General features: G+C 39.7%; 1 protein-coding gene across 6 annotated transcripts in view; it reads left to right on the forward strand.

Moving 5' to 3' along the window:
• Nucleotides 1-25908, forward strand: part of LOC144043563 (neurocan core protein-like) — a 75116-nt gene that overhangs the window by 47421 nt on the left and 1787 nt on the right. For 5 of the 6 annotated variants that reach the window (XM_077557326.1, XM_077557328.1, XM_077557327.1 and 2 more), the window contains 8 exons: nt 3620-4780; nt 11568-11678; nt 15605-15718; nt 16978-17029; nt 17980-18086; nt 20491-20573; nt 20763-20907; nt 23903-24085. In XM_077557326.1, coding sequence (XP_077413452.1) covers nt 3620-4780; nt 11568-11678; nt 15605-15718; nt 16978-17029; nt 17980-18086; nt 20491-20573; nt 20763-20907; nt 23903-24085 — 1956 coding nt within the window. Of the gene's footprint in view, nt 1-3619; nt 4781-11567; nt 11679-15604; nt 15719-16977; nt 17030-17836; nt 18087-20490; nt 20574-20762; nt 20908-23902; nt 24086-25908 lie in introns of those variants that run through there. The other variant, XM_077557330.1, reaches the window with a different exon arrangement.

The raw sequence follows: 25908 nt of genomic DNA on the forward strand, positions 1-25908 counted from the left end.
TGTGTTTATGGAATTGTCACGCAGCGCTAACATTTCTGTAAATGTCTTTCTCAAGCTGGCTATTAGCGACGACCATTATTTGCTATTGTCATCATCACCGTGCGTGAAGAACCTCTTGGCTCGAAAGCCGGCAGGTCCCAGAAAACTTGCATCATCATCGTCCTTGTTTGCATTCTGTCGGGAGTTCCGCGTGGCTGAACACATTCAAACGTCTGCAGAGGAATGTGATGATCAATAAAGTGCTTTCCGAGATGTTCAATTCAATTCTGGGGAAATCTGTGAGGCTTTCGTTCCGTTCTTTGTATTCCTGTTTCATTTGCACAGTCAATTTGACTCTAAACAGAGTCTAGCCCCACTCTAGTCTAAACAGAGTAAAATGTACACTTGGAACCGTAAATTTTATTTTTCTACTGTATACGAGAGAATTTGCTTATCCCATGAAAAAAACTATTAAAGATTTTTCACTCAGAAATTCTAAGTAAAGTTTGCAAGAGATTTTTGACAAAATTTTACTAGCTTGTTAAAATAAATAAATAAACAAATAAATAAATAAAAGTCACTCAAGGGTTGAGGAAGAAACCCACAACTTCAGGTTAGGAGACAGCCCATCTACTCCCTGAGCCATGCCGTGCCAGCTGGAATCTTCGTACCTCCAACAGACCAAAAACAATTGGATATTAGCAAACAGTAGGAGTGGCATAGCTCAGGTGGTAGAGTGGCAGTCTCCCAAGCTGAAGCTCTTGAGTTTGTTCCTCGACCCTTGTGTAACTTAAAAAAATAAAATAAAATAAACTAGTAAAATGTATTTAAAAAAATTCCTTCTAAAATGTACTTAGAATTTCTGAGCGAAAAAACTTTGCTGTCCCCCCCATAGGATAGGCCAATTCTCTCATTCACAGTAAAATACTTTAAGTAAATTTACTGTCCATGCTGTTTAGAGTGAGACCAAACAGACTCTGTGTAGAGTAAAATGTACTCTACAAAATTTACTGTGTGAGGTTCACTTGATCCTTGGAGCTATGTTGTCTGGGGCTTTATGGGTCCTCGGTGAGGGACCAGACAAAACATGGCTCACTGACCTCTTATGACGAGTACAAATATTGGATCGTGGTTTGCCTTGCCCAGACATGGGTCACTGGGGCGCCCCTCTGGGGCCAGGCCTGGAAGTGGGGCTCGAAGGCAAGCGTCTGGTGGCCGGGCCTTCACCCATGGGGCCCGGCCGGGCATAGCCCGAAAAGGCAACGTGGGACCCCCTTCCTATGGGCTCACCACCTGTAGGAGGGGCCAAAGAGGTCGGGTGCGTAGCAAGCTGGGTGGCAGCCAAAGGCGGGAACTTTTGCGGTCCGATCCCGGGCTACAGAAGCTAGCTCTTGGGACATGGAATGTCACCTCTCTGGCGGGGAAGGAGCTTGAGCTGGTGTGTGAGGCAGAGAAATTCCGACTACTAGATATAGTCAGACTCTCCTCCACACACGGCGTGGGCTCTGGTACCAATCCTCTCGAGAGGGGCTGTACTCTCTTCCATTCTGGAGTTGCCCACGGTGAGAGGCGCAGAGCAGATGTGGGCATAATGATTGCCCCGGCTTGGTGCCTGGACATTGGGGTTCACCCCGGTAGACGAGAGGGTAGCCTCCCTCCGCCTTTGGGTGGGGGGACGGGTCCAGACTGTTGTTTGTGCATATGCACCAAACAGCAGTTCAGAGTACCCACCCTTTCTGGAGTCCTTGAAGGGTGTGTTGGAGAGCACTCCCTCTGGGGACTCCCTCGTTCTGCTGGGGGACTTCAACGCTCATGTGGACAATGACAGACCTGGAGGGGCGTAATAGGGAGGAACGCCCCCCTCCGATCAGAACCAGAGTGGTGTTTTGTTATTGGACTTCTGTGCTCGTCACGGATTGACCTCGACTTGGGACGTCGTGAGTCGGTGGGGAGAATACTTCAAGTCCTTCTCAATTCCACCGACACGTCTTCCTTTCAAGAAGCAGAGTCTAAGGACTCTGAGGTGGGCTCTCCTATCTCTAAGTCACTGAGGTGGTCGGAAAGCTCCACGGTGGCAGGGCCCCGGGGGTGGATGAGATCCACCCGGAGTTCCTAAAGGCTCTGGATTATTGTGGGGCTGTCGTGGTTGACACGCCTCTACAACATCGCGTGGACATCGGGGGCAGGATTGGCAGACCGGGGTGGTGGTCCCCCTTTTTAAGAAGGAGGACCGGAGAGAGTGTGTTCCAACTATAGAGGGATCACACACTTCAGCCTCCATGGTAAGGTCTATTTAGGGGTGCTGGAGAGAAGGGTCCGTCAGGAAGTCGAATCTCGGAGTCAGGAGGTTTTCGTCCAAGTCGTGGAACAGTGGACCAGCTCTACACCCTCGGCAGGGTCCTCAAGGGTGCATGGGAATTCGCCCAGCCAGTCTACATGTGTTTTGTGGATTTGGAGAAGGCGTTCAACTGGGTCCCTCGGGGAGTCCTGTGGGGGGTGCTTTGGGAGTACAGGGTACCAAGCCCCCTGATACGGGCTGTTCGGTCCCTATACGACCGGTGTCAGAGTTTGTTCCGCATTGCCAGCAGTAAGTTTTGATTTGTTTCCAGTGAGGGTCGGACTCCACCAGAGCTGCCCTTAATCACCGATTCTGTTCATAACTTTTATGGACAGAATTTCTAGGCGCAGCAGTGGCGTTGAGGGGATCCAGTTTGGTGGCCTCAGCATTGCATCTCTGCTTTTTGCAGATGATGTGGTGCTGTTGGCTTCATCAAGCGAGATCTCCAACTCACTGGAGCGGTTCGCAGCCGAGTGCGAAGCGGTTGGGATGAAGATCAGCACCTTCAAATCCGAGACCATGGTCCTCAGTCGGAAAAGGGTGGCGTGCCCTCTCCGGGTCGGGGAGGAGATCCTGCCCCAAGTGGAGGAGTTCAAGTATCTTGGGGTCTTGCTCACGAGAGAGGGCAGGAAGGAGCAGGCGATTGACAGGCGGATCGGTGCAGCGTCTGCAGCGATGTGGACTCTGTATCAGTCCGTTGTGGTGAAGAAGGAGCTGAGTCTGGATTTACCGGTCAATCTACGTTCCTACCCTCACCTATGGTCACGAGCTGTGGGTTGTGACCAAAAGAACAAGATCCCGAATACAAGTCTGGGCTTCCCTGCTAAAGCTGCTGCCCCGGCTAACCGACCAGACTCTGTCAGCCGGCCCCAGGGCAGCTGTGGCTACTTAAGTAGCTTACTGCCACCACAGTGTGGCTGTGTAAGTGGATGAATAATGCACCGTTGTGAAGTATCTGATTAGATACTTTTTTTATATTAGATAAAAGCGCTATATAAATCCGATGCATTATTATTATTATTATTATTGGATACGCGGCAGAAGATGGATGGATGAATGAGGTTCACTTGATTATATTGAAATCCAGAATACTTACTTCTTCTTTTTTTTTAACACATTTATGAGTTCAACCATTTATAGAAAAGACAAAATCTTCATTAAAACTCAATCACAGCCAGCCAAGTTAAAATAATGGACCTTTGATGCCTATAGCCATCAATGGCAGTGAATGATTATTAAAAGGATAGAAAAAAATACACTACAACTCAAATGATCTTGTTTTGCTTTGTCACTTCATCGCAGGTCACTTTTCTTGGGGAAGTTTCCTGTCCGTTGGCGCCTCCAAGGACGGTGCGACCCCAGCCAATGAAGAATCAACCACTCATGTGACATCTTCATCTCCTGCCTCCAATAATTCCTTGACTACCGGGACAACCATCAGTGAGGAGACTCCGCAGACACGTCTGTCCACCACCTCTGGCCCAGTCACTGAAACAACTTCATCTAGCGGGGAAACCTGGCTTCGTGTAGATGCCGAGACAACAACCCAGCCCAGCGACAAGAAGGAGGTCACGGCGACGTCCCGAGCCAGTTCCAGAGGAGGAAGAGGCCGGGGCAAGAAGAACAGAGGGGAGGACAGGAGCAGAGCAGAAGACAAGGGAAGAGCAGACGATGAAGGAAGTGGCGAGATTACCGCTGCGGAGGCCAAAGGGGAGATTCAAGTCTCGCGACGCCCAGTCGGGACCAGTAAACCGAGAGAGAGGTCCAGGTCTAGAGAAAGAGGTCACAGGAAAGGACAGACCACGACCACCACAACCGCCAACCCTACCACCACTCCCGAGCCCTCCGTGATGTCCACATCTCAAATTGTTGACCTGCCAGCGTCCAAAATCCCGTCCACCGTTTCCACTGAAACACAATCCCCATCCGTCCAAGCAGACTTGGAGCCTTCTTCTTCTTCATCATCTATGTCTTTTTCTTTGTCTTCTTCTTCATCATCTATGTCTTCTTCTTCATCATCTTTGTCTTTTTCTTTGTCTTCTTCTTCATCATCTATGTCTTCTTCTTTGTCTTCTTCTTCTTCTTCTTCAACCTCAGCACCCACAACTTCATCCTTTTCCACATCGACTTCAACTCCGACCCCGTCTCCATCTCCAGCCCAGTTTGTGCCATCTCTTTCCCCTTCAACGACACCGTCTCCAGCTCAGACTGTCGGATCCGTATCTGGAGGACCTCCTCCATTTCCACCCTCGGCTCACCAGAACAACTCCGCTAACCCCGTGGCACTGCTGGAATGGGTTCCGGTTGAGAGTGTGGCGGTTCTCAACGTCTCTCTGGATCCTGCTCCGGAAGAGGAGGAGCCCGCCTGGTCCCAGACTGTGGGCTCAGGGTCCCCGTTGCCAGGCAACATGGAGGAGGAGAGCCGCAGGTTCAATGTCAGCACCATCACTCTGGTCCCAGCTGGTGAGTACTGATGTCCTGCTTTCAAATCTCAATATCCGTCTTTAGCTAAAGTGTTTTTAGCTAACTCCTAGCTAGCGGCTAACTCCTAGCTAGCGCGTCTTGGGGAATTTGCAAACTTGGTCCCAAAATAAAATCTCGGATGATGTTCTAACCAGCTATTGGAATCGACTTTCCACTGGTCTTTCAACAATTGCTGAAAGTTTGGGGTCAAGACATTTTTCCTAACATACTAGGTTGCTTTTGGACCTTCTAGATCAAGATCTACTGTATGTGGCAAAAGAAAACAGTTTTTTACCGAAAGTAGAGATTTCAACCTGGCAACATTGAAATATCTTAACTTAGCAGTGACGTGCAGTGAGCTCTAAGTTCGGGTCGGCAGGCAGTCGCAAATTGAGACGCACACATCAATTACACATTTGTGTGTCGGCAGGCGAGTGTACAACGTATCCTAGGGTAACCATATTTTCATTTCCAAAAATAGAGGACACTCAGCCCGACCTCGAGATCCTTGATACTCAGATACAAGATGCCAAATCCCAATAACCCAAAAGTCATTTTTAAACCTATAGGTACTGTAGGCTTTCTGAAATGAAAGAAATAATTAAAATAAATAGAAAAAGCCAAACGGTTTCAATTTTCATTATATTCTGGGGCAGGCAGTGCCTACCTTGCCACCCCTGACCGCACATCACTGGTTTATAGTACTTACTTAAATCATTTTAAAGGGAATTAAAAGAAGAATAAAAATATTTGAATTAGCACCTTTTTTTTTTTTACCTAAGAGGACAATTTAGCCAGACCCGATCACATAATATCTGTTGGTATCAAATCAAATCTGTTTTTTATTGAGCACATACTATCTGTGGGTGAAGATATTGTATACTTGTTTGAAAAAACTCAAGTCTTTTTTGTCCTGTTTGGAGGTTGTTGTTTTTTTTTGGTCTATTTTGTTTTCTGAAAATGTGCCTGTCAACAAGCTATTCAGATTTTGGTCCGTCAAATCCAAAAGGTAAACAGAATGCACAGATTAGCATTAGCTCACAATGTTATCAGCATGTTAACACTAGTCAACACACATTTTGCTGCCCCAAAAAGTTTCAATGGTTTTCGGATGTTTTGATTTTCTGAATCTGGATATCGATTTTTTTGAATTGGCTGCAGTTTTTGGGATCTCCCATATTTTTGTCTTTAAAAAGTTCTGACATCGGTATTCTCTTTATGCTACAACTTTGATGAGCCCGTATCTTCTTTCAAGCATAGAGTATTTTTTTTTTCATTTTTCATACAATATCATGAAAGACAGCAATCGTTATCGCAGGGAACCTTCTGTATGCAAATCATGTATGAAAAATTCTGAAAATGTAAACGATTGGAAAAACAGGTGACTTCAAAGCACAAACATTACGTTGTAATGATGAAAGTACACATCAATTAATTGTGAAAAAATAAAATAAAAATAATAATAATAAATCAATATCTGAAAATCTAGAGCCAATTCCAAGCAGCCAGAAATATCTTTGGCACTTAATTTTGTTGTTGCTGTTGGCTAATGTAATCGGCAGATATTCGACTGTTTGGTGAAGATGCTAACTAGGTAGTAACCTGCTGATCAGCACACTTCTTAACAAAGTGTAATTAGTTGGCTTGGTGTAAAGTGCCGCCTCCAGAAGGTTGTGCATCTTTTTCAACATTCATTTGCTTTTGCGTAAATAACGTAGCTTGTCGCGCTGCTGAATGACGACTCACACGATCTCGACTCCTGAAGGCAGAAGAGCTCTCTAGCTAGCAAGAACATCGCTCGTCCCCGATGAGGTGCGTGAGCTTAATGTGTGAATCATCAGGATGTGAGTAGGTCAATGATGCAACAAGGTATGAATATGATTTTTTTTTTTATGCTAAGGGAGCTCATGTGTAACCCTCATAACCAGCAATAACTACAAAATGAGACTCCAGTTCTGGGGATTATTACTGAAGATTGACTTTTCATTTCCTCCCTGACCTTGTCACGACCTCACAGGTTCCAAATAATACAGTGCCGCATTCTCATCCAAAGTGGAGAGACCGCCGCCTTCCCCGTCAGTGTAGACAATCTGCTGATTAAGTCTGCAGCACGCCGCAGCTTCCCGGCTGGCGTTTTTTGCACCTATTTATTTTTTTTTTGCTTGATAATGAGCAAGCTCACGAGAAATATCCCATCAGCCGGCAGTTAAAATCCTCACGGGCGCTGTTGATATCCCACATTTGGATGGTGATTACTTTGCTCCTCTGCAACTCTGCAGCCAACGAGTCAAAGCTGCCAACTGGCGGTAAGAGGTAAAGAGCAGCTGTAAATCCTATCGACGAGGAAGCTTGGGGGTTGGTTTGTAGGGAGGGGGTGCTTGTGTTGGGGATGAAGGTTGATTGATTGAGCGAGAGCCCCCGGAGGCTTGCAGCCGGAGAGCCGTAAACACACAGACGCTGATATCTTAACCACACACACTGAAGATGTGGATGGATGAGGTGGCAAGGGAGGGGGGCGGGGTCATGGTTTTCCTCCACCTCCACATGCTTGTTGCGGCGCAGGTACTTTTTGCTTCTCGTCGCTTTGTCAGTCACTTGCTCGGTTGTGGGAGGGGGGGGGGGGGGGGGGGAGAGCGACAACAAAACGCTCGCACGTTCGCGAGCAAATGTGAATTGAATGGAAACGGCAGAAGAAGAAAAAAAAAAAAAAGGCCGAAAATTCTCAAAGAAAATTTTACGCTTAGAGGGGTTTTTTTTTGAAGTGTATCAACAAAAAAAAAGGGAAATGCGCATTTTGGAGATGGAAACAGGTTTTGCGAATAAGCGACAACAAGACCGGATATACGTCGCATGTTTTTGACCGATACTATGTCACACGCACGTTTGTAGTCACAATAAATGGCGGATGATAAATTAAGATATGTTTGGGGAGACGAAGAAACACGATTCTTTTTATAATTAATTAAAGAAAAAAAACATGAATGGAATTTTAGATGGCTTTTTTAACATCAGCTCTCAATGTAACGACACACTTCGTTTACATGCGGGAGGCTAAGCCATCACCAAAATTTGCATAAAAAATTCAAAACATTTGGATGGAAACCTATTATTTGGATTTGACCATTAAAACCCTTTCGATACTCCTATTATAGCAGTCCGCCTGTTTTTGTTTTGTTTTTGTTTTCTCCCGATCTAAAGCTCCGCTACTCCGCTTTCAGAATCCTGAGGAATTATGTTGCTAGCGCTAACAGTTCCGGAGTTTCGGTGATTTGAAAAATCATTTCCTCTTCTGCGTCACTCTCCTCTATTGCTGCATTCGAGGATGGTCGGAAGTCAGACTTTTCCGACTTCAAACCAGGAAGTGTGTACGGGAACGCCCCCTTGAACTGGGAAATCCCACTTGCAAAAACACAATTTACTTCAGTATAAAACTAGATAGCCTTCTTCATTCATTCAAAATAAAAAACAAGTTATAACTATCCGCCATTTTGATTGTTTACTTTTGCCTCGAACGCTTTCAGGTCGGAACTGGGGATATATCCGACTTTCGACCATCCTCAAATGCAACATAAGTCATACCACTCCCCCCACCTGTACATGTCACAATCTGCCAGCTACCGTAATGTATGTCGTATCGACATAAACTCCGCTTCTCTGCTTTCAAAAGCTGTTGGAATTTTATTGCTAGCGCAAGAGGTTCAGGAGTTCGAGAGCTGCACCACAACTCAATAATATAACAGAAGCATCCAATACGTACACATTCACTTTCTTCTACCTTTCCTCTTCCCTTTTTGGATTTGTTTTTGTAATTTTTCATACTTCGTTTGTCATACATTTTTGGCAAATTTTTGGAAAATGTTCTGCCTCTCTTCTTCCTTTTTTGGTCATTTTATGGCTATTTTTGGTCATTTTTCAGCATTTTTTGCTATAAATTTTCTGACATCTTTGTGTATGGGTATTTTGGGGATTTTTTTTTTTATTTTTGAACATTTTATAGTTACTTTTTAAATGTTTTCTTTTCTACCTGTTAAAAAAATATTTTCTGACTTTTTGGGCAATTTTGCACACATTACATGTTAATTTTGTGAATTGCTTATGTTTGTGAACATTTTCTTTCCAGTCTTTTCTTCAAACAATTTTCAGACCTTTTTGGGGGGGCAATTTTGTGGTAATTTTGGGGATTTTTTCTTTTGGTTTTGGACATAAAAAAAACTAAACATTTTCTGACTTTTTTTGGGGGGGCGGGGGGAGCAATTCCAAAGATATTCACTCGTAATTTTTGGTATTTCTTTTGTCTGGGCCTGGACATTACATCTGAGCGGTTACTTTTCTTTAGTGTCATTATATGGTCATTTTCTACTTTTCTTCTTCTTTTTTGGAAATGTTATGGTCACTTTCTGGACATTTTTTAAAACTTTATCATTTACCTTTCATCTTCTCTTTGTCTGACAGCTTCAAATTCTAACAAATGTAGAATATTTATTTATAAATTTTAAATATAATTCATTAATTCATTCAAAGAATATTTTATCTAAGCAACATGTTTAAAAAAAAAAAAAAAACATTAAATTGTACTAATATTTTTTTAGATCCACATGGAGCCACAGGAGAGAACTGAGAACTGCAGAACTAAGCCGCAAGTTGCGCAACCCCTAGTGCTAGAAGAACGTCTTCTGCTGAGTTACTGGACTAATCATATCCTAATCATATAACTCATCATAACCGCGAATAATCATATCCTAGCTATTGATTACTCCCTGCGCACGTTCCGAACACCAGAAAAGCCTTGGCATGCACGTACACACCGTGAGAGATGACAGAACAAAGACTCCCCCCGGCTAGCTTTTGCGACCAGACTGAACGGCTGTTGCTTTCCAAAGACCCTAAGTCGCCATAATGAGCGGTTGAGGGGCGAAACACGTGGTGGTGCATCCATTGATATGGAAATGTGTCATTGTGCGAGCAGACCACACGCAAGCACGCATTTAGCGGGTGAATGGCGGGGCCCGGGCGTTCGACGGGGCGTCTGCTCATTTCTGCCGAGGTTGTCTCATGTCTCAAGTTCTCACGCTGCCCACTACGCTCGGCGGGAGCGAGCTGGGGCTTGCTTTCCATATGGTAACCATGACGACGGCAGATGGCGAGGTTGAAGCGCTCTGGCTTCTGATCCCTGTGAAAAGAGGCGGAGTGCGAAATGGATACGAGTGTGTTGGAGCTCTTGGTTTTGGCTCAGCTGCCCTGATGGCTGATTAGCATAGCGTGGCTGCGGGCAGGTTGATTTCAAATATCTGCATTGGACAGTCGAGTATATCGAAATGTATTTTTTTTTTTATAAGAAAAATAACACTATAAAAGTTATGACAATGGCCAAATTAAATAGAATGTCAAGAAATGAAATGTTTTTGCCACATTTTTTTGCTTCTGTTCCGTGGACATTGTACTGCTCCCTCTTATGTGAGTGCCTTGGCCACCTGGGGGCAGTATAATACAAACGTAGATATCCAAAATTGTTTCAGCTCATCAGTAAGCCACAAAGTCATTCTTATATATATTCTCACTCTCTATATGTGTTGCCACTGGTTGTGTTCAAATTTGATAATACAAGTTGCTTAAATTGAACTGTTGCTTTCTGTTAGCATGTCTATGGTGTTTCCCATTATGTGTTAGCATTAAGCTAGCTGCGAAGTTATATGTACTGACGTTTGAAATACATAGGTGCAATTTGTTTTGGTCAGAGGTGGCAAATCCAGGGCCAGAAAGTAAACACCCTGCCACAGTTGTGATTTAACCTCAGGTGCTAGTTAGCTAGCTCTCTAGCTAGCTCCCATGGGGCTTTTTTACCTGCTAGGGAACTAGCTAGCTAGCTAGCACCAGGGACTAAAGCCAAACTGCGGCAGGGTTTTTAACTTCTGGACCTGGATTTACCACCTCTGGTTTTGGTTCATGAGTAATTTGAGAGAAAACTTAAAACTTGGAGTGGAATTAAACAGCTTGCCTCTTTTTTTTTTTTTGTCTTTCTGCTAAGCAGAAATACTTTTTTAAGTGAATGGAAAAGAGCCCTCATATCTCCAATTTTTGCTCTCAGGTCAAGGAAAAAAAATCTGCAGAACGAAAGCTCATATCTTGAAAAACTAAATGCCCGATATCAGTATCGGGCTGATACCTCCTGGCCTTATTTCAAGGTTAGGGCTATTTTACGATAAGAAATTAGAAGCAGAGAAAATTGCCATTAATGTCATGCAATTTTAAGTAAAAATGATAGACTTGGATATATATATATATATTGGTGACTACCCAAAAGTGTATTTTCATTGAAAATACAAAAAAAACTCCATAAGCACATGAATTTAGAAGTTCTCCCACAAAAGATCACTTGAAATTAGATTTTTAAAGTACTGTTTTTTTTCCTATGCAATTATAATTAAGTAAGATTGCACCAAGCTAGTTGCCTTTAAGGAACCATATTTGGCAGAAAGTAATGCTATTAGTGAAAATAGCTTGTTGTTGACAATAATACGAAACTATCCTAGCTTAGTAGGCTAATAAGGCACATGATATTTCATTTGTTATGTACTCCAGGGATACATTTCTGAATTTCTTAAGAGGTGATCCATGAAAGGTTATTTAATAAATTGACACTACATTTTTGTTTATCTTACTTTTTCATTCACAACAAGAGTATTCCCAATTGACTGGAATGATTTCGCATCGATCCGAGATTCTGTTGCATCAGTGCCATTGCTGTGGGTCGCATCCTTGATTCCAAATGTTGAATTGTGTCTTTCAGTGGAGCCCTGCGTGACAAACCCGTGTCTGCATGGAGGAAAGTGCCTTCCTCAGGGAACCGGCTACAGCTGCTACTGCCCACAAGGGTACGCGGGGGAGAACTGTGAGATTGGTGAGTGACGCTGACACACAAACACGCACACACACACGCCTGCTTGATCAAGCCGACGTTGCGTCAGGCGGCGCGCGCCGACAGAAGGTGCTCCGGCGGCGCTACAATGGCAGGTTAAAGACTTGCGCTTCCCATCTCGGGTTTCAATGCTGAAAGTTGGGGGTGCGGCGGGTCAAACTTTCCGCTAACAGGCTGCCAAACGAGGATGATGGGTTGCTCTCTCAAGGTCAAACTGACACGATCGCTCGCTGACAAGAAGTCGTGTCAACAAACAAACATTGGAGCAGTCAAAAGATTCCATTTGTTACAGAGCCAAAGCGCATTAGGTGAAAATCTAAAAAAATACATTCATTTAATTCAAGTTAGTTATCATAAACATGAACTGCATATTGCAGTTGTCTGTGCCTTTAAGAGGCGGGGCCAGGTGGGGTCATGTGTGATGTCTGCGTGAGTGTCTAGGTGAGAGCTGTGGGCGACAGCAGCTTCAGTGTTTTAATTGCTCTCGCGCCGTTCAATGAACGTCTGAAAAGTGCATCGGCCTCCTTGGCTCTCCTTTCCCAAATTTGAGGGCATTAAAGTAAATATATATCCAGTGAAGACATTAGCAGATTTGGGGGGTGTTTGGGGTGACTTAACCAAATTCTCAGGCTAAAGCAATGAAAGTCTCAGAAAGGAGTTTCATTTAGACAAAATTAGTGTTTGGCTGCCATCTTGTGGTAGGGCATCAATTATTCACAGGTTCATTCATTATACTATTCATGCTCGGGCTAACTCAATAGTAATTAGCTTTAAAAAAAAAAAAAAAAAAAAGGTTTAGCATAGGCACGAGGGATGAATATTTGGGATGTTCGATACTACCAATACCACTATGAGTAGTATGAGTCACCGATACCGATACCAAGTATAGATACCACTAGTACTTTTGGTACATCAAATAAAAATAAATAAAAATAAAAATAAACAATGACAGATCATTTTAAAGAAAGACCTATACTGTACATCTCAAAATAGTACTTAAAATGACCCCTTTTGAAAATATAAACTCTTTTCTTTCTTCCTATTCTTGTTTTTCTTTTTACTTCAACTTATATTTTATACTTGTAATGTATTTTGTGTTTTCTTTATGTTTATATGTTAAATAAAACCATAAAACAAACTAACTAACTAAGTGGCAATTTTCTATTCTCATTTTGAATTTCTAGTTCCTGTGGCGAGTACCGATTGCTTAAAATAAGGCCGGTATCAGCACTGATACCAATACCTGGTATCGGTACTCAGCCATCTCTAATAAATGTAGTATCCAATATATACAATTTGATTACTAATAAAGTATGTAGGGATGGGCAAATACCGATACCAGGTATCGGTATCGGGCTGATACCTGGCCTTTTTTCAAGTTTAGGTCTATTTTACGATCAGTAACAAGAAATTAGAAGAATAGAAAATTGCCATTAATGTCATTCAATTTCAAGTAAATATACATACACAGGTCTGTCATTGTTTTTGTTTTGTATTTTAGTTGGGGGGGGGGGGGGGTTAACTAAAATACTAGTGGTATCGGTACAGGATATCGGTATCGTTTTGAAAAAAGCGGTGCCCTCAGTATGCTTAAATGCAATCTAGCCCAATGCAGACTACACCAGCAAATGGTGCATTATCATCTCCGTAAAAGTAGAAAGCTCGATGCAGCTCTTGCCCTGGATTTGTAATCGTAACGGTGTACGTAACGATGCTGTCGGGATGTTTGTGAGCCGCGCTCAAGTCCCACGTTAGACACCTGATTGTGACACGGGCCATAAATCGGCCCGCTCTGCCTTGAAGGAGCAAATTTGAGTGTTTAATTGTTTCTCTTACGGCCCGCTTGACTGATGAAGCAGTCGTCCCTCAAGCAAGTGAACACGGACGCACAAGTGGGGGACATCCTCGGAGTTATTTTATTTCCCACCAGCACCATTACGTTATATTTGATGTCAAATGTATGCGGATTAATAATGGGCGATATATGAATGAGGGATGGTGATTGATTATGGATGAGTGATGGCTGAGAGATGTGTTGATACGGGAATGATGGATGGATGATGATCACAAAGTTGTATGTATAGAACAATGGTTTTTAACCTGGGTTCGATCGAACCCCGGGGGGGTCGGTGAATCCGTCTCCAGGGGAAGATTGTTAGTTGGACTTTGCAAATTCCTAGCAGAGGCCGTCCAGCATCAGGAAGATCTTTAATGCGGTTTAACTATTATAGCTAAAATTTTAGCCCACTCACAAAATCATTCATTAAAATTCATGGTTCTGTTTATGACTCCAAGTGAATAACTATCATTTGACATCTTAATCTACACTCTAAAAAGAGAATTGTTTAACCAATTTAAGATTACAAATTGGATTTATTTAATTTAATTTAATTTAACAAAATTGCTTCAATTGGTAACACACGATTGAATTAAGTTAATCCAAAATAAATATATTAAGTTTGATTATCTATGAGTTTATTAAACTTAATATATTCACTTAAATTAAATGAATCCAAAATTATAATTAAGCATAATTAACTATTTCCATAGTTTTTACTAAATTTAATGAACACATAACTTAATATATTCACTAATCCAAAATGAATATATATATATGTATATATATATATATTTAATTAATTATGAATTTATAAACTTAATATATTCACTTGAATTAAATTTATCCAAAATGAATCCAAAGTAAATATATTAGGTTTAATGAACACATAATTTAATATATTCACTTTGGATTAATTTAATTCAGTCGGGTGTTACCAACTGAAGCAATTTGATTAACTTGGTCAAAAATTAAATTTGTTAAATTAAATTAATCGTAAATTAATCCAAAGTGAATATGTTAAGTTTAATGAACTCATAATTAATTAAACTTTATATATTCACTTTGGATTAATTTAATTCAATCGTGTGTTACCAATTGAAGCAATTTGGGTAAATTGGTCAACAATTCAATTTGTTAGGTTAAATTGCTTCAACAATTCTCTTTTTAGAGTGTAGAAATGATAATGTGCTTTAGTATTTGAAGATGTGTGCATCATAAATATAATTTCCGTCAAAGAGATTCTACATATTATCCAATCCAATCCCCTTTATTTCTATAGCACATTTTATAAACAAGCACATTGAGATCTAGAAAAATAAAAAACAGTTAATAATATACTTAGATACAATAAATAAAATAAAAAATAAATACATTAAAAATAATTTTAAATCAAATAAAAAATCAAAATAAAAAATATTTGTATATCTAAAAATAATTTAAAAATACATTAAAAAAATAAAATTTAAAAAACACGAAAAGACCCCAAGCACCTCACTATTCCCGCTGAAATAAAAGCCAAGGAATAAAAGTAGGTCTTAAGACGAGACTTGTTATATTAGTGTATAAACAATAGAAACTTATTCTGGTAATGTCTAAAGCTGTTCATTTCAGGCAGATGTTGCATCAACATTATATTGGGTGGTGGCGTAATAAATTTGTTGAGCATTGTAGGTCAATAACTTTATATCGCAGATCTGCTTACACTAAAATAGGGTTGGGGTTAGGGTCATGGCACTACTGCATTTGTTTTTGCGAGGAATGTGCATTTAAGCTGCAAATGCACACAGAAGGTATCGCGAGGGTCTCCTTATGTGAGACAATGAACGGCAAGGAGAAAACAAAAGGGATTAAACCTCCTCACTTCCTGTTTTGTCTTGATACGATGCGCTCTAACGTCAACGTGCTCCTCTTCTTCAAGCAAGAACATTTGGCACAATTGGTTTTGTGTTGTGGCTGAATGTCACACATAAAGATGCTTTTTTTTTCTCTCCACTTACACAACATCCTTTTCACGTGAGCCCTAATGAGAATTTTTTTTTTACCCGTCGCTCTTTCTTCCTCCTCGCAGACGTTGACGACTGCCAGTCGGAGCCTTGCGAAAACGGAGGAACTTGCATCGACAAGATTGATTCTTTCCTCTGCCTTTGCCTGCCCAGCTACGGAGGAGACACATGCGAGAAAGGTGAGAGGTCAAACAGTGAGCCGACGGGGAAGCGGCCTTTTACACAATTAATGGGCTCAGCTTTAACACAAAATGTCTGAACAGTGCAAATTATTTCTTACTCCATTGAAGTGGATTTTTCTTTTAATTATAATTTTATTTATTATTTTGTATTTCAAAACAACTACAATATGTGTACTTTCTACTGATTTTGGGGGGGGGGGGTACATCAATGGATGCTGAGACTTAAAAAGTGTGAGGAGGGGGGAAGTGTTAAGGAAAATCATATAGCACATTTGGAAAATAGATTCCCAATCCATGGCTTTATTAAGAGAAATGTTGGACTTTTTAGTTTTCATTTTCATGCATACATACAGTACATATTAACTCTTATATACATTGTATGTTTGTTTTTTTTAACTCATTAACTGCCATTGACGGCTATAAACGTCAAACATTAATTTTAACTATTTCTAATAGTTTAACATTTTTTTCCACTTTTGTTGAAAATATATATATTTTTTATATATATATATATTTTTTTATATATTTAGTTTTGTACATAAAATTTGTGATTAATCGCGAGTTAACTAGTGAAGTCATGCGATTAATTACGATTAAAAACTTTAATCGCCTGACGCCCTGAATTTTTTATATTTTCTTTTCTTTTTTTATTTATTCACTGCCGTTGACGGCTATAAACGTAAAAAAATTCATTTGAACTATTTCTACTAGTTTAACTTTTTTTTCTCACTTTTGTTAACAAGAGTATGAAAACCTAGAATTTTGTTATTGTACATTTAGAACATATAGAATTTGTGATTAATCGTGAAGTGACTAGTGAAGTCATGTGATTAATTACAATAAAAAAATGTAATCGCCTCTTGCCCCTAATTTTTAATAATCTTTTTTTTTTTTTTATGAATTTATGAATGAGTTGAGAAATAGAAAGCAGAACTTTAGTAAGGAGACCTTAAAGGCCCAAACGCAAACGAAATACAACACAGAAATTGTTGGCACACAACGTGCGTGTGTATGTTGTGTAATGAGTATTAATGAATCTGTAACCTTTGCAGCAGTTGATGTATCCTGTGTTATTTATGGACATTAAAAATGCAGGCAGAAAGGAGGCTGTGTGAAACCGTCTTTTATGTTGCGCTTCAAATTGCCAAATGCGTCCCCTCCCGTCTTTACCTTCTTTCTACAAAGTACTTTGCTGCTGCCATTTCAATTAGAATACAAGAAATGCTGACAGCTTCCCCTTCAATTTTTCTCTGCAGACATAGAAGGATGTGAACACGGCTGGAGGAAGTTCCACGGCCATTGCTACAGGTAAGAAATTTGAGTCTACCTTTTTGCCGTGGACCGGTTTCACAAAAAGCAGTATTTTCACAGATTGGCAAAGAAACAAATAATTGAGAGATATCACATGGGAGGGCGTGGTGTTGTACTGTATATCATCACAGGTTGTGATTGTTAACTTTTGTAAGTGATAACAAATTAAGATTTGTTTGTTTATTTAATAATTTTGTGTCATCGAATTGTTCGACATTTAGCGGTTTTGCTACTTGTTTGATTGAAAGCTGTCAGGCTGTCTGAATGTAGAGCTATCTTTAAAGTAGTTTCTTTTACCAAAAACAACCTGAAATGTGTCGAAAATAACTCTTAATCGCACACGTTACGTTGTTACATTCTGATATTTTGTCAAGAGATTTATTAGCTATTGTTGTGATAGCAAGCTAGCCAGCTAGCTAGTTCAGGATTGTTTCTTACTTTAGCTATTGTGATAGCGAGCTAGCTAGTCAGCTAGCTAATTCAGGATTGTTTCTTACTTTAGCTATTGTGATAGCAAGCTAGCTAGCCTGCTAGCTAGTTCAGAAAGTTTCTTACAGTTGTTAAAACAACAAACACACAATTAACAAAGACCTAATGACACATTTTAAAGCATAACTGTCCGGTTTATTCATAATGTGTCTCCTCTAAATCCATTGAACATTAATGGTTCAGTCACAGCAGTGAGGCGGACTGATAGCCTATGAAAAGCTGAAAAGTCCAGTGCTGTTGCACTGTATAGCATCACACAAAGAAACACGTTGTATGAAAACAAAGTATTAAAAATATCTGAACATTTTTGTACAGGTGAAAACTCCCTTGTGAGCCATGAAGCGATTAATCGCCCTCCAAATGCATCTTTTTGCTTTCATGGCGGAAGAGCTTTCTTGAGCCGGTGTGGAAGCAGGACAAAACGCGTGGGTGTTTTTTTTTTTTTTTTTGTCTGGCAGGTATTTCACCCACAGACACACGTGGGAAGACGCAGAGAAAGACTGCAGAGAGCACAGCGCCCACCTGAGCAGCGTTACCTCTGCCAATGAGCAGGAGTTTATCAACGGTAAGTTGGTGTTTGATTGTTTTCTAAATCAAAGTTTCCCAGCTGAGTCAAGCAAACCACCAAAGAAAAATGTCACATAATGTATATGTACTGGGGGGGGATAGTCTCAATTTACTCACAAATGTACTTAGTGGGTGTGAAACGTCAACCTGGAAATAAAAAGCAATCATCTGTTGTATGAATGGCAACAAATGGGTACACAGATTCATTGTCGCTTCTGCCATCTAGTGGATGAGCGTCTACTTGTTCTGCCTGTCACTATACATCACTGGCATAGATAGATGAACAAAAATTAAGTATTTGTAGCAAATAAATAATACTTTTTTTTTTTTTTAATGAATTTTTTTTAAAAAAAACGTGTCAGGGTCACACGGTCGGAAATTACTGCTATATTGTGATAATATTATTTAATAAAATCTCAAAATGTTCAAACTAATGCCAAAATATAGAAAACAAAAAAATAATTAATACAGTGACTTTAAAACAAATAAATTGTGTGTGGTAAATGTTAGCGTGGAACTCATTAACTTTTTGAGGCTGGTGCCGATTCTGATATTAAAAAGGATAAAATTCTGATGGCTGATCAATCAGCCGATTAATAATAAAAATGATAATAATAATATTAATCAACTTTATACATTATCAACAATTTTTTTTATCGTCTGTTTCACAAACTTTTTGAGGCCGATGCCAATTCCGATATTTAGCTGAATAAATGTGCCACTTAGGAAAAAAATGCAGAATTTTTTTCTGGGCCTTTGTTCTGATTTTTTGATTTTTTTATGTTTAACTCTTTGACTGCCAAAAACGTTAAATGACGTTTAGTAAAAACCTACGGAGGGCCGCCAAGGACGTTAAAAGACGTTCTCCAATTTTTAAAAATTTTTGGGGGGAAACGGGTGGAGGAAAGCCTTGGCCAGCTGTGGTGAAAGTTTCAAGCAGATCTAGTTAGCCTAATGACTATTTTTGGCCCCTAGATGGCAGCAATGACTCTCTTTTGACAAGATTGGGTTGGCGTCAGTTGAAGACGTGAGGCGGAGCTAGAGGGGACAATGGCTGGGGAAGGGAAGAGAACATGGCGACCGGTTGCAAGCAGCTCACGCTGGAGCATTTTTTTTCAAAGACGAAAAGCATCGACCAACGCTAAAGAGCACATTGATGACGACGATGATCATCATCGATGATGATGATGGTGACTCCGAGGTTGACGCCGAAGTTGGAAGCGCTGACGCGGCGGCTATGACGACGTCATAAAGGTTCACGGGCTAGCGATGCTAACACCGGAAAACGCGGAGCACAACCGAGCACGCTCAGGCGGACGTTCAATCGGACGACGAAGAGTGCCCCGAGTCCAATGCATATTCATAGTTGGAGTGTGTACAGTCTGCTACTTGCTATTCCCCGGGAAAAAAGGCCGTCAAGAAAGTGTAACGTCTGCACGCGAAACGGACAATCGAAGTGAAACGTATCTGTTGTGCAAATCCTGCTCCGTCTCCTTGCACGCAGGGCAGTGTTACAAAAAGAAAAATTCACTAGAATTCACTAGAGTGCATGAAATAATATCGTTTCACAAAAAGCTCTTTTTCTCCGCTTTTTGTTTCAAAACAGAGCATTTCAGTGAAGCTAACCATTTTCTATTGTTGATTACTGAAGAACGGAATAAGGTAGAAACAAACTTTTTTTTCTGATAAAAGATGAGAGTCCAATCTTTCATTTGGTAGTATGTGTGTTTCCATAGTCCAAACACAACATTTTCTGTGGACCTTGAAAGATCAGTCAAAATGCTTAAATCGGCTGGCACTGGCGACATCCCGTTTCTGAAAACGTCTGGCAGTCAAAGAGTTAATCAAGTACGTTTTTATCTGTTTTTCAACAAACAAACAAAAATCTGTTTTGGGGAATATTTTTTTTCCTGTAATTAAAAAAATATTCTGAATAACAAAATATTTTGGAAAAAAACAGAATAGATTATTCTATCAAACTAAAAAAAAAAATCCTTAAACAGAAAACAAATATTCTGAAAAACAGCAAAAAATCCATAGAACACAGAACAAAAATATTCCAAAAACAGGGAATTACAAAAAAATCACAAAAAGAGAAACAAAATATTCCAAAATAGCAGAAATTGATTCAATTCAACAACAACAACAACAACAAAAAGATTTTAAAGACAGAAACTTAAAAAAATCAAAACACCAATGCCCAACTAAACAAGATTATTTTTCGAATGCAATATGCTTTGATAGTAATGTGTAAAATAATAGTAATAATAATAATAGCCATCATCATCTGATTTAAAAAAGAGCTAATATCGTTCAATCAAATGGGTTGGGCCCTAGAAAATATACATTTGTACTCCATGGCATACATTTCATGACAGTATGTTGTTGGTGGTCCTTTCAAGGTCTTGGTCATGACAACGCCTGGGTGGGTCTCAACGACCGCACCGTGGAGGATGACTTTCAGTGGACTGATGGCAATGAACTGGTCAGTCAGCAGTGGCATTCATTCTTTAATATTGCCGCAGTCGGGAAAGTTATGCTGGTCTAAAACTGTCTTTGTACAAATGGCCCAAAGTTGTATGGAAATACTTTTTCTCATCCCTCACATCAGATGGAATCCCGATTCCGGGCGTAGTGCCTGCTGATATAAAAAGCGGAATCATTTCTTTTGCAGGTATACGAGAACTGGCGGGAGAGCCAGCCAGATAACTTTTTTGCAGGAGGCGAGGACTGTGTTGTGACCATTGCTCACGAGGATGGCAAATGGAACGACGTGCCCTGCAACTACAATCTGCCCTACATCTGCAAGAAGGGAACAGGTACTTACAATTCACCCAAAAAACACAGTGGAAGCTCCAAGGTCAAACAATCCTCTATGTGGTGCCGGGGTTGAATATCTTTAGATATGAGTTGACGTAACATAACATTTGAACACCAAAGAATTTTCGTTCACTGTATTTAAAAAAGTCGTGCAGACAGAGCGACAAATAAGTGCATAAAAGTCAAATTAATGAATTGTGTTCATTCAACAATGGGCAAATAATTACTCTCTGACTTATCAGGACCCAGAAGCAGCTGAGGTGAGAGGATTACGAAAATCATTACTATGATGAATAATTAAAATCATACAAAGCAAACAGACTAATTAAGAAAAAAAACATTATTACTGATCTTGTTGTTTCAGTCTGATAACTAAAAATGACAGAAGGCCGCAATCATTTTAAAGAGTGATTGTGTAAGATTTCAGAATAAATACGGTCCATGTAGATGGAAACATTCTGGCCAGCTCGGTCTTGCATGCTAATCACAATGCTAATCGCTGTAGCTTTCAGTTACACTTACTGGATCGTTTTTGCAGTAAGTCCAGTGGTCTGCAACCTGCAGCTCTGGAGCCACATGTGGCTCCCTGTGGATCTTGAAAAAAACATTGGAGAAATTATTATTATATAATTATTCAAAAATAATTCATGATTTAGATTTTTTTTTAAGAATAATTACATATTCCAAAAAATGTCAGAGTTCAAAGTTTTAAGTTAAGATGAAATATTTTTTCAAAAATTACCTAAAATTGTCACAAAAGGTGATCAAAAAATGTCCAAAAAGGAAGAGGGAAAGCAGAAATTTATCAAGAATTTGCCAAAAAAAAGAAAAAAAAAAGACAAAAATGTTCAAAAGGTAACCTAAAATGTCCAAAAGGAAAAGAAAGGCAGAAAATTACATTATATTTTAATTATTTAATTAATAGTTATATTTTTAAAAATAAAATATTTTTGGAATTGCCCAAAAAGTCAAAAATGTAATAAAAATATAGAAAGGCAGAAAAGAAAATTTTCAAAAAGTAATTATCAAATGTCCAAAAACAAAAGAAGAAATCCCGAAAATGACCATGGAATGTCCACAAAATTGTAAAAAAAAAAAAAATGCCAGAAATTTACTGACAAAAAAGGCATTAAAAAAGTAATAAAAAATAATAATCATCATCATAATAATAATAATAAAATAGCCATAAATGTTAAAAAAAAGAGAAGAAGACAGGCAGAAAATGACTATAATATGTTCATAAAATTGCCAAAAATGTCCGAAATTTTAGAGAAAGGCAGAAAAGTCTACAAATGTATGAAATATTACACACACAAATACACACAAATACAAAAACTAAAAAGACAAAAGGTAGAAAAAAATGAATGTCAACGTATTGGATGCTGCATATTTTTGTGTCATTTGCAGCTTTAATTAACCATCAGTGCTCAGTACGATATTAGACGAACACTAACACAGTTTCCTTCGTCACGATCTTCAAATGTTTAGCGGCTCCAGACACATTTTTGGTTATTTATTTAGCCTAAAGTGGCTCTTTTTGACAGGAAAGGTTGCTGACCCCTGCAGAACTCGGATGTGATTGAATGATGACACCATTTATATCATTATAAATTTGATACAGGCTCCTGTGATTAGCAAATGATTATTAGCACTCAATGCTCCTACATTTTTGTTTTAAAATCCCTGACCCATTATTACATCAGTTAACAACTGGGGATATGCCGAGTCCTAATGCATTTTAATCAACAAAAACAAATGATGTAATGTGGTTACCACTATACCAGCTGGCTGCATTTTTGTCACAAGTGCTTCTCCTCAGAAAGCATTCTCATTCTCACACTCACATTGACAGAACACTCACAAGTTGGCTGGACTTCAGTTTTGCTTTATGAAAGGTTACCGCAAGCAGATGCTGCACAAATCCATGCCAAGAACAAACTCAAAAGTTGGAGCCCAGAGCAGCAAGACTGCCATCTACTGGCTTAACATGGTGCAGCATCACAAGTGTCAAATTCAAGGACCGATGTGCCGTTAAAAGGAACCCAAACTGTAATGACAAGTTACCGCTATATTATTATTTTGGTTGTTACTAACTAACTATGAGATTCATTTTTCAAAAATCATTTCCAGTTTAGTACATTTTGTAGAAACTTTATTTGGACCGTACGCCGCCGCCATTACTACGCACGGAATACGTTGCGACGTAAATAAAGTTACTACAAAACTTATCAAACAGGAAATTATATTTGAAAAATGAATCTTATGAAACCATAATTATTTAAAACATACTGTAATAAAGTCAGTAAATAGAATGTAATTTAACACATTGTCCATCATGATTTTATGTGCTGCTTCTGGTGTGCCCACCTTGGCCACCAGGGGGGGCAGTATTTTGCAGAGAATCACAATAAAAGAATAGTACAGTAATATTAGTCCTTTTTTTTGCATAGGATAAACAATATATGGCTCTAAGTATTGTTATATGCTTAGACTGAATGTATTACTATGTCTGTGTTCTAATTTAAAGTTTTATAAATACTGTAATATCAAGGCTAGTTTCCTTAGCTCGTCTATGGTGCTTCCCATTATGTGTTAGCATTAAGCTAGCTGATTTTATAATGAAAAGCTATGTTCGGTTTGGTTCACATGGTTCTTATTGTTAAATTTTAATAATAATAATTTCACAGTAAACATCAACTGGGAGTTCAATAAACAGCTTGACAAGAATGCTTGGCCTCTTTTTTGGAGAATTTTTCACTTATTTCTGCTTGTTGTAAAGTTTGCTGCCACAATCTAACGCTTTTTGCTCACGACTCATGAAAAAAAAAAAAATAGTTGAGCTGAGCAGCAGTTCCTAGTTTGGAGCTCACTTGCAAGTCAAGGTGCCGAATGTATGTGATTATGTATTATTAACTGCCCCGCCGTATAAGCCTAAAGATGGATGCGGCTCGTGATAAAAAAGTCTGACATCTGTGTTCTTAATGCCGTTTCCAGTGTTGTGCGGGACCCCGCCTGCTGTGGAAAACGCCCACCTGGTCGGTCGACGGAGGTCGCACTACGACATCCACGCGGTGGTACGTTACCAGTGCTCGGAGGGCTTCTTCCAGCGCCACATTCCCACCGCACGCTGCCGGGCTGACGGCAGCTGGGAGCGACCCAGGATCATCTGCGCCAAATGTAAGTCTGCTAAATATACTGTTTTCAGCCCTTCATGTCATTTTGAGTGGCTTTTGTAGCCAAATATAAGTCGTTTGACAGAAACAAACAGTAAAGGCTGTCATTAATGCTAAAAATACATTTATCCGGTTTTCATCCATACAACAACAACTGTGGGATGACAAGTGATTAAAAAAAAATGTCCTTAAAGCATATTTTGTGATATCCTACTTAAAGAACACATTTCAGCCTAAAATGTAAAATAAAACGGGGCACGTTGATAATAGCACAAGGCCTTTCGTTTGAATCAGAGAAAAGCACCACAGCGAGTCCCGAAGCAACGTAAATGGGTAGCTAATTGTACTTTTCCTGAAAAAGAGGTTATAGTACAAAAAAAAAATATATATATATATATATATATAGTGCTTTATCTACAACAACTGTTGTCCAAAGTGCTTTACCAAGCCTCATATTCACTTTTTAAAAAATGTATCGCAATGTACACGGATGCGCTAACGTAGCCACGTCAACCTATTATGGAGAGGTTCGTTTTTAGTTTAAAATAACTTACTTTAACCTCCAGGATCCTTCACCAGGCACTGGCCCGATGGCATAACCCAGAGTCTTCTTTTGGACCAATTTTAAAGCCATCCGCTTGCATCGTACCAGCTGTTAGCTAGCGCCAAGCTAACCTGGGTATTTTTGTTTGGTCTCTCTTGCTAAGAAAACATCAGAGGCTAACAGCAAGTAAACAAAGATGATGAGTCACTACTTTGCTGGGCTTTATTGACTGACTGCTTAACAGTTTAATTTTTAGGGGACAGAAGAACCCTGATTGTGTGGGAGAAATCAGTCCTCCTTTCCCTATAAAATGCTAGGTTAGCGTTAGCTTCATTATACTGAAATGTGATATCAACCATGTTCATTCGAAACCACTGGTGGGAAGTAATTAAGTACAAATACTTTGTTGCTGTTCTTAGGCAGATTTTTCAGGTATCTGTAGTTTACTTGAGTATTTTAAATGTTTACCCCTGCATTTAAAAATAGATATCTGTACAGTAAATTCTACTACGGGTACTTACTTTTAAAGAGATACTTGACTCATGAACATTTTAATATTTTGTCCAGAATTAATTTGATAACTTAATTATTTTTAATGTACAATGAGAACTTTTTTTTTTTTTTTTTTACACACGAAATAGGTAACGACCAATCACGGCTCACCTGTTTTCTCGGTTTGGTCAGCAAACTGAGCCATGATTGGTCGTTACCTACTTCCTCAGCACAAGTTATGTCATCTTCAGTCGACAGCAACAAGTGTTACAAAATTTATTTTTGATGGTATTAATTGTTCATGAAAAATAATGAAGTTATCACAAAGTAGCGAATGTTAATTATTCGTCAAGATTCCTTCAAGGTCGCAAACAGCCTCAAAAACGTTCGCCAACCGTTGATCTTGTCACCAAGAAATCTTGAACAAACTTTTTGCTGCTTAATTCACGTACCACAAACGCAATATTAATCACAACGCCGTGTTTTAACTAGCGGTGACGCATTGAACATATTGTGAAGAAAATCTTTGTATGAAAACTGTGGGAACAGAATAGTAAACTGCGTGTACAGATTAGTAAATTGTGGGAACAGATGACTAAACTGCGGGAATAGATGACTAAACTGCGGGAACAGATTAGTAAATTGTGGGAACAGATGACTAAACTGCGGGAACGGATTACTAAACTGCGGGAACGGATTGCCAAACTGTGGGAACGGGTTGCCAAACTGCGGGAACGGATTGCCAAAATGCGGGAACAGATGGCCAAACTGCGGGAACAGATTGCCAAACT

This window comes from Vanacampus margaritifer, chromosome 2 (genome assembly GCF_051991255.1).
Source record: "Vanacampus margaritifer isolate UIUO_Vmar chromosome 2, RoL_Vmar_1.0, whole genome shotgun sequence".
NCBI classification, from domain to species: domain Eukaryota; kingdom Metazoa; phylum Chordata; class Actinopteri; order Syngnathiformes; family Syngnathidae; genus Vanacampus; species Vanacampus margaritifer.